General features: G+C 43.6%; 2 protein-coding genes across 2 annotated transcripts; one reads left to right on the top strand and one right to left on the bottom strand.

Annotated features, from left to right (window-relative positions):
* The first annotated feature begins 7,015 nt into the window (after window positions 1-7,015).
* Window positions 7,016-7,624, top strand: LOC139835797 (uncharacterized). The gene has a single exon (XM_071825666.1). It carries the CDS (start codon window positions 7,016-7,018, stop codon window positions 7,622-7,624), a length of 609 nt encoding a protein of 202 aa, XP_071681767.1.
* A 278-nt stretch (window positions 7,625-7,902) lies between these two features.
* On the bottom strand, window positions 7,903-12,243 carry LOC127329336 (subtilisin-like protease SBT2.5). Its single transcript, XM_051355864.2, has 9 exons — window positions 12,155-12,243; window positions 11,785-12,000; window positions 11,557-11,707; window positions 10,586-10,980; window positions 10,401-10,496; window positions 10,216-10,285; window positions 9,852-10,134; window positions 9,306-9,631; window positions 7,903-9,101 (listed from the first exon to the last, which is right to left on the bottom strand). Exons 1-9 carry the CDS (start codon window positions 12,241-12,243, stop codon window positions 8,142-8,144), a joined length of 2,586 nt encoding a protein of 861 aa, XP_051211824.2. The 3' UTR covers window positions 7,903-8,141.
* Between the last annotated feature and the right edge of the window lie 2,575 nt (window positions 12,244-14,818).

Raw genomic sequence — 14,818 nt, 5'->3', positions numbered from 1 at the left:
TCCAAGCTAATTAGGACAAGGTGCGGGCACTATTAGTATACTATGCATGAGGCTTGCAACTTGTAAGATATAATTTACATGATACATATGCTTTATTACTACCGTTGACAAAATTGTTTCTTGTTTTCAAAATCAAAGCTCTAGCACAAATATAGCAATCGATGCTTTCCTCTTTGAAGGACCATTCTTTTACTTTTATTGTTGAGTCAGTTCACCTACTTCTCTCCATCTCAAGAAGCAAACACTTGTGTGAACTGTGCATTGATTCCTACATATTTGCATATTGCACTTGTTATATTACTTTGCATTGACAATTATCCATGAGATATGCATGTTACAAGTTGAAAGCAACCGCTGAAACTTAATCTTCCATTGTGTTGCTTCAATGTCTCCACTATGAATTATTGCTTTATGAGTTAACTCTTATGCAAGACTTATTGATGCTTGTCTTGAAAGTACTATTCATGAAAAGTCTTTGCTTTATGATTCAGTTGTTTACTCATGTCATTACCATTGTCTTGGATTGCTGCATTCATTACATATGTTTACAATATGATCAAGTTTATGATGGCATGTCACTCCAGAAATTATCTTTGTTTATCGTTTACCTGCTCGGGACGAGCAGAAACTAAGCTTGGGGATGCTGATACGTCTCCGACGTATCGATAATTTCTTATGTTCCATGCCACATTATTGATGATATCTACATGTTTTATGCACACTTTATGTCATATTCGTGCATTTTCTGGAACTAACCTATTAACAAGATGCCGAAGTGCCGCTTCTGTTTTCTGCTGTTTTTGGTTTCAGAAATCCTAGTAACGAAATATTCTCGGAATCGGACGAAATCAACGCCCAGGTTCCTATTTTGCCCGGAAGCATCCAGAACACACGAGAACCGCCAGAGAGGGGGCACTGGGCCCCTAGACTATAGGCCGGCGCGGCCTAGGCCCTGGCCGTGCCGCCCTATAGTGTCATCGCCCCTTCGACCTCCTGACGCCGCCTCTTCGCCTATATAAAGCCCCTGGACCTAAAACCTCGATACGAAAAAGCCACGGTACGAGAAACCTTCCAGAGCCGCCGCCATCGCGAAGCCAAGATCCGGGGGACAGGACTCTCTGTTCCGGCACGCCGCCGGGACGGGGAAGTGCCCCCGGAAGGCTCCTCCATCGACACCACCGCCATCTCCATCAACGCTGCTGTCTCCCATGAGGAGGGAGTAGTTCTCCATCGAGGCTCGGGGCTGTACCGGTAGCTATGTGGTTCATCTCTCTCCTATGTACTTCAATACAATAATCTCATGAGCTGCCTTACATAATTGAGATTCATATGATGATGCTTGTAATCTAGATGTCGTTATGCTAGTCAAGTGAATTTTACTTATGTGATCTCCGGAGACTCCTTGTCCCACGTGTGTAAAGGTGACAGTGTGTGCACCGTGTGGGTCTCTTAGGCTATATTTCACAGAATACTTATTCACTGTTATGAATGGCATAGTGAAGTGCTTATTTATATCTCTTTATGATTGCAATGTGTTTGTATCACAATTTATCTATGTGCTACTCTAGTGATGTTATTAAAGTAGTTTTATTCCTCCTGCACGGTGTAATGGTGACAGTGTGTGCATCCGTGTTAGTACTTGGCGTATGCTATGATTATGATCTCTTGTAGATTATGAAGTTAACTATTGCTATGATAGTATTGATGTGATCTATGCCTCCTTTCTTAGCATGAAGGTGACAGTGTGCATGCTACGTTAGTACTTGGTTTAGTCGAATTGATCTATCTTACACTCTAAGGTTATTTAAATATGAACATTGAATTGTGGAGCTTGTTAACTCCGGCATTGAGGGTTCGTGTAATCCTACGCAATGTGTTCATCATCCAACAAGAGAGTGTAGAGTATGCATTTATCTATTCTGTTATGTGATCAAAGTTGAGAGTGTCCACTAGTGAAAGTATGATCCCTAGGCCTTGTTCCTAAATACTGCTATCGCTGCTTGTTTACTGTTTCACTGCGTTACTACTGCTGCGTTACTACTGCTTGTTTACTGTCCTGGGCAAAGCACTTTTCTGGTGCCGTTGCTACTTATTCATACCATCTGTATTTCACTATCTCTTCGCCGAACTAGTGCACCTATTTGGTGTGTTGGGGACACAAGAGACTTCTTGCTTTGTGGTTGCAGGGTTGCATGAGAGGGATATCTTTGACCTCTTCCTCCCTGAGTTCGATAAACCTTGGGTGATCCACTTAAGGGAAAACTTGTCATTGTTCTACAAACCTCTGCTCTTGGAGGCCCAACACTGTCTACAGGAAAAGGAGGGGGGCGTAGACATCAAGCTATTTTCTGGCGCCGTTGCCGGGGAACAAAAAGCTACAATACAGGGATTTCCTCCCTCGTCAACCACGCGCCAGTTGTAGGCAGTCAAGGACCAGCAGCGCCAGCAACGGCAAGGATCACACGTAGGCGCTGAGCGAAACATGATCGTCCAGGAAAACGATCAAACGAAACGGTCTCGGAGACGGGTGGATGGGAAACTGATCGACCGACGCCGCCTGCTTTTGTTCGGAACTGGTATTGAACTGCTCACTCGGGCCGTACGAGCGAACATCAGAGGAAAAAAAATGATGGGCTGTAGAAATTTGGGGGCCCCTGGGATTCGGGGCCCATGTTCGATCGAGCACTTTGATTATGCTCATCGACGGGCCTCATACTGACATACTGTAAGTCAGGGGGCGCACCCCCCCCGGCAGATTTAGCATATTTGTAAAGGAAAATTATCTGACAGAGCTTAGCGAGGTCCGCCACTGCGTGCCACACACGAAATATGGCTTTTGCTCCTCCATCCCCACCAACCTAACCAGCAGCACAGGAATATGCTGCCGGCAGCCATTGCGAAGATCGCCACCACCGCCTCCCTCTTGGCACGGTACGGAAAAATGTGTTGCCATCCGACAATGCTATGCGAGCTGTTAACATAGCGGTTGTAGTTTTCACAAGATTACAAATTTCTTGCTACCCCAACAATCCTTAGCGAGGTCCGCCACTGCGTGCCACACACGAAATATGGCTTTTGCTCCTCCATCCCCACCAACCTAACCAGCAGCACAGGAATATGCTGCCGGCAGCCATTGCGAAGATCGCCACCACCGCCTCCCTCTTGGCACGGTACGGAAAAATGTGTTGCCATCCGACAATGCTATGCGAGCTGTTAACATAGCGGTTGTAGTTTTCACAAGATCCAAGAGCAAAGCAACCAAGCCAGTTCGAGGAAGTGATTTCAAGAGATCGGAGGCAGGAACAAGAAGGGCAAAAGAGTGATTTCAAGAGATCGGGGCATGAACAAGAAGGGCAAAAGAAACCGTGAGAACCTCGTCCATGAAATTGATTAGCGCAGTCTTTGCTAAACCACTCGAAGTCATTTTTCATACTCTAGATACAACTTTCTTCTCTCTTTGGAGATTTTTTGGATGAACTTTAGGCTGGATCAAAGGATGATAAAACTTTCATAGGATGCAATTGGGTGGAACAAGATCTAGAAATGCCATTTCTGGTGCAAACTTTCATATATGGATTTCTTAGTAAGGAGCTCTCGATGATGGATGGATCTTACTTATGCACCTTCACGTCTGATCGATATGTAATTCTCAGGTCCGTCGTAACCCAATCTATATCTATATACCTAATAATAAATGGAGGATTGTTTCCTTGGTCCAACACTTTTTCGGACCGTTTTGCCCTCCCACCAAATCCCATAATACAAGAAATGCCATGTACGGCTTTGTTTTTATTCCTTAGGATCTCATCTCTCAGAACGATGCCGGCAAACGGCTCGCAGTGCTCCCTCCGCGTGGAGATCGGCGGTCTCCCAACTAGACGGACGCGATGACCGGAGAACGCCGAAGGCATGAGAAGGCGTGAGGCTGTAAACGCAGAGCAGTGTACAATGCGGGCGCGAACACGCAGACGGCCCCCAGCGTTGGCGACAGTGTGCTCGCGCGCCTGTTGCCGGCGGGACGCGCGGCGAGCTCCTTGGGCGCGGAGAGCGGTGGGCTCCCGGATAGACGGCCGCATGGAGGCGCTTGGGTCCGAGGATACATAAGCGGTGGCTGCTTCCTCGCCCAGATCCACGCGCTGCTGAGAGAAGTGGGGATGAGAAAAATCAGTCGCTTCCACACCGTTGTCGAGCGCTGCGGGGTCGAACAGCACAGTCCATGGGCATGTACGATCATTGCCGGCCGGCACAGTGGTGAAGCGCTGCCGTGGACGTGTATTGGGCGAGCGCCCCTGCTGGGCAATTGATTCGGGATTTTGAGGCGCCCATGTGGCGAGATCCTGGCCAGCGCGAGGCGGAGGGATGCGGGCCACGAGGAGAGGAGAGTGAGCTCAAGTTAAAGAAGGACCATGTGCTAGGCTTCTGCGTTGCCGGCGGCGGCGGTAAAGACGCTGGACGAGAAGCTCTTTGATCGCAATTGGCTATCTACATCATAACTCGTAAGCGATGCTCTCCGTTTGGTGTTTTTTTCCTCTTCATGGATTGGGCTGGAATGCTGATGAGTTGATGTCATCGTGGCCTACTGTGGTGCAGAGTTGGAAGATAATGATGTGGTTGTCTTTGTGTCCACATTAGACGGTGGTTAATTTAATTATACTTTGGTTGCATACTGAGTACTTCTACATATTGTACTGTAGGAAACTGAAGAAAATGTATGCTCGCACATAAGCAACTAAATTCATATTCAGTTATTCTGGAATTTTCTCCTTATTTATAAATATCTAAACAGAAGATGAATTGGTTAATATTGACCTATCCATAACCACTGAAATAATGCGTAGTCCTTAATTTTCAAGTGCGTATATGTGCACACAGCAGAGAAATAAAACGAATGGACCTGGTTTGCTTTTGTTAACCGGTACTGCTTTGTTGTGGTCTGATTGCTGTCCGGGAGGATTAACTTCATCGTTCTGCTTTTATCCATGTGTGATTGGTTTCTTCTACTGTAAATTACTTGAGTATTTTTTACATGCTAATAATGCATGAGATGGATATAATTAGATAACCGTGGACTGCATAATGTTTGGTCAAGACCTTTGAATGTGAATGTGTGCATTATGATTTTGGGGCCTAAACACATAAAGGGTTTGAATTGAGCATTTTTTGCAGATTGTTGCTCTTTCATAGCTCTCATTATTTCTTCTCGAAACAATCCACTTCCTATATCCACTGCAATCTTGTATACACATTAAGACTTTCATCTCACTTATATAGAAATATTATTTCAGTTACACCATTTTATTTGAAGAATTGTTGCACAAGGGTTTATTTGGTGTTGGAGTGACTATTTTACAAACGGTTGTCCAATACGAGTGCTACAACAAATATCTATGGACTTCTCCTTTTGACTCAATTGTCCTCCACTTACTCTTGCATCAGGAAACATGAGGACGAGAGAATCGATGGTGGTGGCACTTGACCTGAGGTGAAGATAATTCCATCGATTCAATCAGTCCTTTCCAAATCTAATTTGCATCGATAAATAAATCCAAATTCCAGCAGTAGATGAATAATTGCAAATTTTTGTGTGTACGAGATTAGAATAACTTCAAAATAACTGACATAATATTTTATTTTTCTTGATCATAAAAATATATGAAAAAGAAAGGAGGTAGAAAATTTTCGGGATTCATTCAAGGAGTACGAGGATAATGGCGAGGCGGAGCTCTTAGACTCATTGTATAGCGCAACCCCGACGATGGGTAGGATGCAACCACATCGAAGGCCGGAAGAGCACGACGAGCCTAACATGGGTATGGTTTGAAACCATGTTTGATCCAATCGCATAATACACACGGTAATAAAAGAACCCGGAGCAACGCATGGGTTTTTTCCTAGTATTTTTTAAAACTTGAAAACTTTTGTCGAGACAAAGTAGGAATACTTGTTGCTTGGCTATATATTCATTGGTAGGATAGTTAGGAGGGTGGTACTTGTACCTCCTATCAAGATCAAACTCCATTTGATTACTTCATCTTGAAGCTCCGTCACTCCAAATGTCTACTATTTACAATATATAAAAATGTGTTTACGATTCATAGTCAAATTTGACCTTGTCTCACAATCTATAAATTCAATTGTCATTGTAGATGCATCTTCTATAGATTGTCATCTAAATAAAAAAAATCATAACTTATAGACTATACATCTGTTCATAAATAGTGCTTTCTCTGTTTCATAATTTTTGTCGCATACTTAGATGTATATAGTAACAAAATATATCTAGATACATCTAAATTTATGGCAAGAATTATGGATCGGATGGAGGAAGAGGAAAACCGAAAAGTGTCGTTGGCTTCCGGATCTTTATATTAAAAATAAAAAATCATTTTTATAAGTTTCTTAAAAATCTGAAAAAACAATTATGTGCCACGATTTTTTTTTTGCACACGTAAATGACAAAATCTCACAAACTTGATATCTAAAACTATGTATACTCAGATTCATATTTTTGTTATTTTTGTGTAGCTCATAATATAACATACTCTGTATTTGAAATTGATATTTTACACGTTTATAGGGTATTCCGTAGTTTATTAGACGTTCTTTTAAAAAAGCTCGTAAATACTCCCTCTGATTCATAGTATTTGCCACTAGTATGGATGGATGGATGGATGATTTCTTGGCCTGGCAACATGAGAAGGATGGGGTTTTCTCAGTCCGTAGTGCATATCGGTTGGGACTTCGTTTGTGTCAAAAAGCTTGGCCTACTACAGCCAGTAGCTCAGCGCCATTGGGCGATCGACCAATCTGGAAGAAAATATGGAGGTGTAATATTTCAGAGAAAGTTTCGCATCTTTGCTTGGAAAGCTTTGTCCAATGCGCTAGCTACGGAGGACAATAAACAAAGGCGACATATACCTGTTGATGGAGCATGTCGTGTTTGTGGTTATGAGAGAGAGAGGACTCCTACCATGCCCTCATCCACTTTCCTCACGCTGCAGCATTGTGGGACGCCATGGGGGAGATATGGTCTATTCCAAAGATTGTTGAAAGAGGAGATAATTGGCTTCAAACTTGGCTCATACCAATGTCAATACAGACCTGTGGCCGTGTTCTCATGATTGCATGGCGAGTATGGCATGCACGGAATGAGGTTACACATGACAAGGACCTACCTAATGTGGAAGTCTCCAAGAGGTTTATTTATAGTTATATGAACTCCTTAGAAAATATTCGTAAAGTAAGTCCAAAGGATATTATCAAAGGGAAACAAGCTCTAGGAGAGCAACGGTTTGAGAAGTCTTCAGCAGTGCCAACTACACAAGAAATATGGAATAAACCCCCACTTGGTATTCTAAAGCTCAATGTGGATGGGGCTTATATCACTCAGACGGGTGCAGGAGGCGCTGGTATGATTTTACGTGATAGCAAGGGATTGATTATTTTCTCAGCCTGCAGATCTCTTGTGTTTTGTTCATCGGCGCTAGAGGCTGAACTACAAGCGTGCTTGGAAGGGCTCAAGTTTGCTCTTAACCTCAGCCATGACAAGATCCTAGTGGAGACGGATAGTTTGGAGCTGGTGCGACATGCAAGACTAGAGATGGTTCTTGTGTGGGTCATCTAGTTGGAGATCTTCGTCTACTCTTGGCGTCAAAGCGTGTTATTTCCATTAGCAAGATTCATAGGAAAGAAAATGACGCAAGTCATCAGTTAGCTATAGAGTTGGGATGGTAGAGAATAGAACTCAAGTTTGGTTAGGTTCGGCTCCGGAAGTTATTTTGGATCAGATCATTCGGGATTGTAATGCCACTCACATTTAATTAATACAATCTCGTTTCCCCGCAAAAAAAACTAAAATATATTTAAATACAATTATATTAGTGGCAACTAATATTAATCGGAGAGAGTGTATTTTTCAATCTTTTTTACATAACGGAATCGCTGTAGCTCGGGAAGCAGAAAACTCCACTCCACGAAAGTACCTGAAGTTTCTCTTCTCTGATACTTCAGTATACAGTATTCTTTCTCGGTTCCTCAAGTATACAGTGCACGTGTGAACGACCGTCATACAGTTCGGACTATTCCGTACACATACCCATACGTAAGTAGTACGTACGTATACATCCGGTACACATGCGTGTTCATGGACTCAGCACGGCGGCGGGGTAGACGGCGAGGGGGATCCTGACGCTGTGCTTCTTGTCGCCCCTGAGCACCACCTCGCCGAAGCTGAAGGCGTTCCCGGGCGCGGTGGTGTTGAGCACGATCCTCAGCACCGCGGCCTCGCCGGGGGCGATGGTGAACTCGTCGGGCGACACGCGCACCGCCACGCCGTCGGGCGCTCGCACGTACGCCATGTACGTCTCGTTCTCGCCGCCCACGCTGTACACCCTCCGCTCCACCCGCCTCGACCCCACTAGGCTCGCCACCGTCACGCTCGGCGTGTTCAGGTCCGTGCACCACCGCGCCCGCGTCGACGGGCAGGACGCCCCCACGGCCCGCCGCACCGCGGCATCGTCCACGCCGGGCACCGCGCACAGGAACTGCAGGTACTCCCTGTACGTGACGTCGAGCACCAGTCCCGGGTCCAGCGCGCGGGCCACGTTGATGGCGCCAGCCCCCATGTCGAACGGGGTCGCCGCCACCATGGCGCCCACGTCCCGCCGCGCCATTAGCGGCCTCCCGGACCGGTCCGTCACGTCGGCCGTCGTCATGATCGCCGACATGATCATGGCGGGGCTCCACCTGGGGTGCCGCTGCTTGATCAACGCCACCACCCCGGCGACGTGAGGGGTGGACATGCTCGTGCCGGACAGTATGGCGAAGTTCTCGCCCTGGATCTCCGGCAGCGCGTTGCTCGTCGGGCTCCACGCTCCCCAGATGTGGTGGCCCGGCGCCATGACGTTCGGTTTCAGAACGTCCGCCAGCTCCATTGCCGCGTTCTCGATGTTGGGTCCCCTCGACGAGTAGTCGGCGACCTCGGGCCGCTCCCCGCTGTAGCTCGCACGCCGTCCCTCCAGAATCCGGACGGTCGCTCCGAACGTGATGACGCCTCCGTCGTTGTCTCGAGCCGTGTTGTTGCCATAGTACTCCATCAGGTTCTGCACCGAAGACATTCAGAGTTACTGGAAAGTGAAAGCACGATCTTTTGTACAGTAGTAGTAGTATGAATTAAAACAAAATACACTACCGTATACTAATTTTGCAAACCACTAGGTGCCGCAACTGAATTGGGAGTCAGAAACTTCTCATTCTCGAAAGGAATTAGCGAACTATTTGATCCACAAATATGTGCCTGCACTCACCATCATGTCCACTCCGTTCAGAACCATAGCCGAGGGTAGCGTTGTAGGGAATATGGGCTGGTAGTCATAGTCGATGTCACCCGTATAACGATCAGTGATGACCACTCCGGCAGCTCCGATTTTCTGAATCGTATCGATCATGCCGGCGAAGGTGTCCAACTGATAGTAGTTTGATGACACGATCATGCAAATAATCACCTTCCCTTGAACAAGAGATCTTATGAAGACCTTTGGATCTTGGCAACCGTTAGACCCGTCAGTCGTATTGGCGATGCTCACATCGTCAGCCAATGCTAGTGGGTACATTGTTTCGCCTGGTGTTGGTGCTGGACAGAAAATAAAAGCAAGTTAGTGGAAACAAAATTAAGCATAATCAAGGGAACATCTGAAACAGATACATACTATGATACTAGTAACTGTAAAATGCACTGCATAAGCTAGGGCAGATAACTTATTCTGTGCAACATTATTAACAAATTAAATTTGATACCACAAGAACAGAAAAAATCTAGAATTAGTCTGCAGAGTTAGGTTGGAATGAATTACGGGAAAGGCCGCCGCAAGAGAGGGCCAGCCCACTTCCAGTGATGATTGATTTGTTATACTTCCTGTCTGTTGTCGAAGCCGCGACACTTGTTATCCATGGGCTGAATGAAACTACTGAGCTGACATCAGGGCCTCCGTTGCCAGCTGCCTGAATAACTGAGACTCCAGCCTTGGTGGCAAGGAGCAGCTGTGTCTCAAGCAAGTTGAGGAAAGATGCAGGACCAGATGAAACCGAAGTAGGTGCCATGGAAAGACTTATAACATCAACACCATCTTCTACGGCCTACAAACAAGTTACAGGTACAGGGAGTTTAGCATACTAATTAAATGTAGAAGCTTTCTGCAAACAATATGATCGGCGAACCTGGTCGACTGCAGCTATCACATCTGACATGTATCCACCAAAAGGATATGCAGCTTTGTAGATTGCAAGCCTGCAATTGCAATCAGAAAAGGAGACACAAGGTAAGATTTACATAAGAACTGTTTGATTTTCCTCTTTGATTTACTTCCGTCGTCTGAATAATAGGACATGGATTGATGTCTCACCGAGCTCCCGGAGCCATGCCGCTTGCATATCCAAAGTTGTAACCTCTAGAAATCACTGATGTATGGAAATTTCCAGCTGCGGTCGACGCCGTGTGGCTGTGCAGACATTCTTAGGATTACTAGGTAGCTCTTCTGAGATTTTAAAAAAAACTTGAAATCGTAGGTAGAAGCTAAACAGCACGCACCTGCCATGGCCATCAGGGTCATAAGGTGATGCGTAGTGAAGTGTAGCATTGAATTCTCCAGTTGCTTGACCAGCACGTGCGAACCATCTAGCTCCCACTATCTTACCATTGCATGATTCCGGAGGGAATCTATCACCAGATCGGCACATTCCTTTGAAATTGGGCGGTGGTGACTTTGCTTGGTCTGAGAAGCTACCAAAGCTTGGGTTTTTGGGGTCAATGCCAGTATCAATCATGGCAATGACTATTCCATCACCAGAATTCTCAGCACCACCAAGTTGTGGCCATACCCCACTGGCTCCAATGTATTTTGGAGTATATGTGGTCATCTTGGCCATTTTGATGTCTTCTTGAATTAGTCTAACTCCTTTTGCTCCACTAAGAATTCTAGCTGCCTGTTGCACAGATAACAAAAAAAAAGAGAATTAACCAGTTTTTAACCTCAATAGAGACAACTGAACTATTCCTATTACGAAATTCAGATAAGCAGAAAGTATAACTTGCAAACAGATAAACCTAATAAGTTTCAAGAAAATCGGTTTAAGAAATAAGGATTGCTGTGATTATCTTTGACAGCTATATGAATTCGATTCTCCGTTGACCATCTCCATGCAACCCTTATGTATTCATCTTTGAAGGAACACAGAATGATAGAAAAATGGAGCAGCTTAACGACTGCTAATTGCTGATAAAACAAATAGGAGCAGATTCTCTGGCTTTTCTGCTAAATGACTCCTGATAATTTAGACGATAAGAAAACGTCCTTGAATTTTTCCTACTATTTTATCTTACTGCAAATACTGAATTTCCTTGTTGTATGTACACTTAAAGGATATTTCTAGTCCTGGAAATACTACTAAGGCAGGGAAGAGAATAATGGTTTGTTCAGCATGTTCTATCTAATTCGATATTGGCTGTAAGTGCAGGAAAAACCATGCATGTCGTGCACTCTACAAACTAGAGAAGTGTACCTTTTCAGATTTTGCATGCACAGCAAAACCATTAAGCAGGTGAGTATAACTGTATAGTTTCTTGTAAGACCCTGTAGGGAGAAATGATTCCAGGAAGACATCATGCTTTGATGTTGCCATTTCTTTGTACTTCTGAGCTTCCACGCCTCTCCTGGATGTAAATTACATCAATATGTGTTATTTGGAAAAGAGAACAGGTAAAAAAATTCAGGCATGGAGAGCACCTACATTTCATTCTTCCGGCTTGCCTTGTATGAAACAACTGGGTCATCCTCCATCACCACCATGTAAACCTTGGCAAATACACCGCAGTTTAAGCTCAGGAAAGTAAGAACAGAACAGAACACTAGAGATGGCTTAGGAAACGCCATGGCCACGGTGTGACTGCACAACTGAGCGAAGCTTTCCAAAACTTCTATGCTTGAACCGGTGTGCTTATATTGTCTGAAAGAATGTTAGGTGGGGATTAGAGGAATTAAAAAGGGACATGCACCTGGTGCGTCAAGAAATGCCTTGCACATAACTAGGCCATCAAAAGAACGCGGTAAGTAGTTCCCAACCTCCATGAGGCCTAGCAGAACTGTACTTATTCTGTAACAGTCCGCAGTTATCATTTGTAAAGTCACTCTGACGCTTGGTGAAAATATGTACATCTGCAAACAGCGAAGGAATTGATGAATCGGCCATTCCTTCAGCTATGTCCGATTCAGTCTTTCTTGATACCAAATTTGAATATGGTATACTCGAGTTCTGATTCTGGAGCAATAAAATTGCAACGCCAAGAAAATAAAATAAAAACATTTCCCCCCTTTGCGTGACAAGAAGAACCGGCCCAGATTGTTGGGCTAGGCAGCTCATGTCCTCATGCCACCCATCAAACCCAAATCACACAAAGATCCCTGTGAGTTCCTTTGCTGCGATAAATCTTGACGTAAGGATATATCTCCTAAAATTGTTTTATTTCTGTTTTAATCAAATAAGCTCTGACACATAATAATCCTTGTCTTCCTCTGCGAAGTGACTTTCTTGTTCTTTCTGAGTCAAAAGAGGCTTTAAAAAAAATATTTTCTAGACCAAGCTTAGAATAATTTATTTCACACATGCACATCTTTCACACTAGTATGAACCACCGTCCATGGCACTTTGATAGAGCAGTGTAGTGCATGGTCTTTTATATTTTTTACCTTAATGAAATTCATGTTATTTATTACTTTATGTGATGATTGCATACTGTTATTTACTTTCCAATGAGACATTTTACTTATAGTAGCAATGATCATGCTGAAGTTTGTATATATTGGCAATAAACTCCAAAGTTCATATGTTTTGTCATCTTTATGCTCGAGCATGAGTATAGATTAAGCTTGGGGATGTTGATACATAGAAATGTATGTATGAAATTCTGAAATTCTCTTTAGCCCATTCATATATGGCAAGGGGTGGGGCTAAAGTTTAGTCCCACATTGCTAATTGAGAGAGATGTGGAGTGGTTTATAAGGGATATTGTTCTAGTCCTTGTAAGTGAGTGAGAAGAGAGAGAGAGCGCCCTCGCGCATTCTTCCTTCTCCTCCGTCGCCCGCCTCGTCACGACGCACCGTGGTCTTTTTGCTTTTCTGGAATTTAATATCGTGTGACGTTGACGAGCTCGTCGGAAACCTCAACATGGGAGACAACACTGACGATGTTGCTTCTGCCGCAAACGATGTTGTTGTTCAAGTTGCAACGTATGTGACTTTCCTCTCTCTCTCTCTCTCTCTCTCTCTCTCACTCACTCTCTCTCTCTCTCAAATCTTACTAGAATTTCTAGTTCTACTGTTTGGACTAGATGCGTAATAGATTTGTCTTGTTTAGATTTTATTTATTCATCTACTCTGTTAGTATGCATGATTAGTTTTGTTACTGCTAATGCAACCATGTTATGTCATTTACTTGTTTGGATTAAATCATATGGTAATTTGCTTATATATTCATCAATCCAAAAATCTGACTATAGGCATACATATTCAAGTGGCGTTGCCGCTGCTAGAAGGCCTCCTCTATTTGGTGGTTCACACTTAAGAGATGGCACACGAGAGCGTTCTCTGGTTTCGAAACCTGAACTGTTATAGCGCCACTCTTGGCAAACCTGAGGGTGAGCTTTCTGTAGCTTAGAAGAAAGCTTACGAGAAAGTCGATGCCATGTTTAAGGAGACTCTTTTTAGTATTCTTGCAGACAACGTTGTTGATCCATACATGACATTTGATCATAGCAAGGATGCGTGGGATGCACTCGAGGCCAAATTTGGGGTCTCAGACGCTGGCAACTAGCACTGAGTTGTATGTCATTGAATAATACTATGACTACAAGTTGATGGTGAGTGCTCCGTTGTTGAGCAAGCTCATGAGATACAATCGTTTGCCGAAAACTTGAGCAGTTTAAATGTACCTTTCCGGAAATTTATAGTTCATTATGTTAAATTCTCATATTTTTGCATCATATCATGAGTGACCACCATGTATTTTAATGAATTCGATGATTTTCATGAAGTCCCCCTTATTTGGGTTATAACTCTGCAAAATAGGAAAACCTCTCTCTATCTACGAACTCATGTTTGGAACCATATGAACATCTATGTAATTTCCATGTGGTGAATGATGCAATTTGGTATGTGCCTGATATATTTGTATATGCATATAATCACCCCTTTTATGTATGCAAGTTATGATTAAACTATTAAACTAGTATGCTAGGATGCGAGAGGGGGAATATGTGTGTTAGATGGAGTAAACTTGTAGTAGCAATTAGATAACGATAGGAATTTGAGAAATAGTATGTTTTCTTTACCTTTCTATGCTTTTCTCACTAGGGGTAAATGAATGGATGTACTACTATCATCTAGTGACATAAAAGATGAACTTGTTAGCTTAATGTAGTATATTTGATATTTAACGGCATGTCAACATGCATAAAGCAAACTTAATGTCTACGAAGGTTCCTTACCAGGGTAACAGAGGGATGTATTGCATCACCTCTATATTAGGACGTGATGCCCATATAAAAAAATTGTACCACCATGTTTAGAAAGAGATGTCAAGTGAATAAGTGAACTTTGGTCCACTTTTTAGCATAAGAAACACTATTTACTTTCATCTACTCGCATTTTTATTTGTTGCGCTAAAATATTCCGAAAATACAAAAATAGTATTTGCATTGTAACTTGTTGTTTTTATATTGTTTTCATCATTACTACTCTAGTTAACTATTCTGGCATCATTGTCGCCC

The sequence above is a fragment of the Lolium perenne genome, chromosome 2 (assembly GCF_019359855.2).
Source record: "Lolium perenne isolate Kyuss_39 chromosome 2, Kyuss_2.0, whole genome shotgun sequence".
Lineage (NCBI taxonomy): Eukaryota > Viridiplantae > Streptophyta > Magnoliopsida > Poales > Poaceae > Lolium > Lolium perenne.
This window is presented reverse-complemented; position numbering and strand designations above follow the sequence as displayed.

Coding starts and splice junctions, on each gene's coding strand:
- LOC139835797 (XM_071825666.1), top strand. CDS start 7,016: ATGGGGGAGATATGGTCTATTCCAAAGATTGTTGAAAGAGGAGATAAT.
- LOC127329336 (XM_051355864.2), bottom strand. CDS start 12,243: ATGGCCGATTCATCAATTCCTTCGCTGTTTGCAGATGTACATATTTTC. Junction 10,981..11,556: donor TGCATGCAAAATCTGAAAAG/GTACACTTCTCT, acceptor TCTGTGCAACAG/GCAGCTAGAATTCTTAGTGG. Junction 10,286..10,400: donor GGCATGGCTCCGGGAGCTCG/GTGAGACATCAA, acceptor TTGCAATTGCAG/GCTTGCAATCTACAAAGCTG.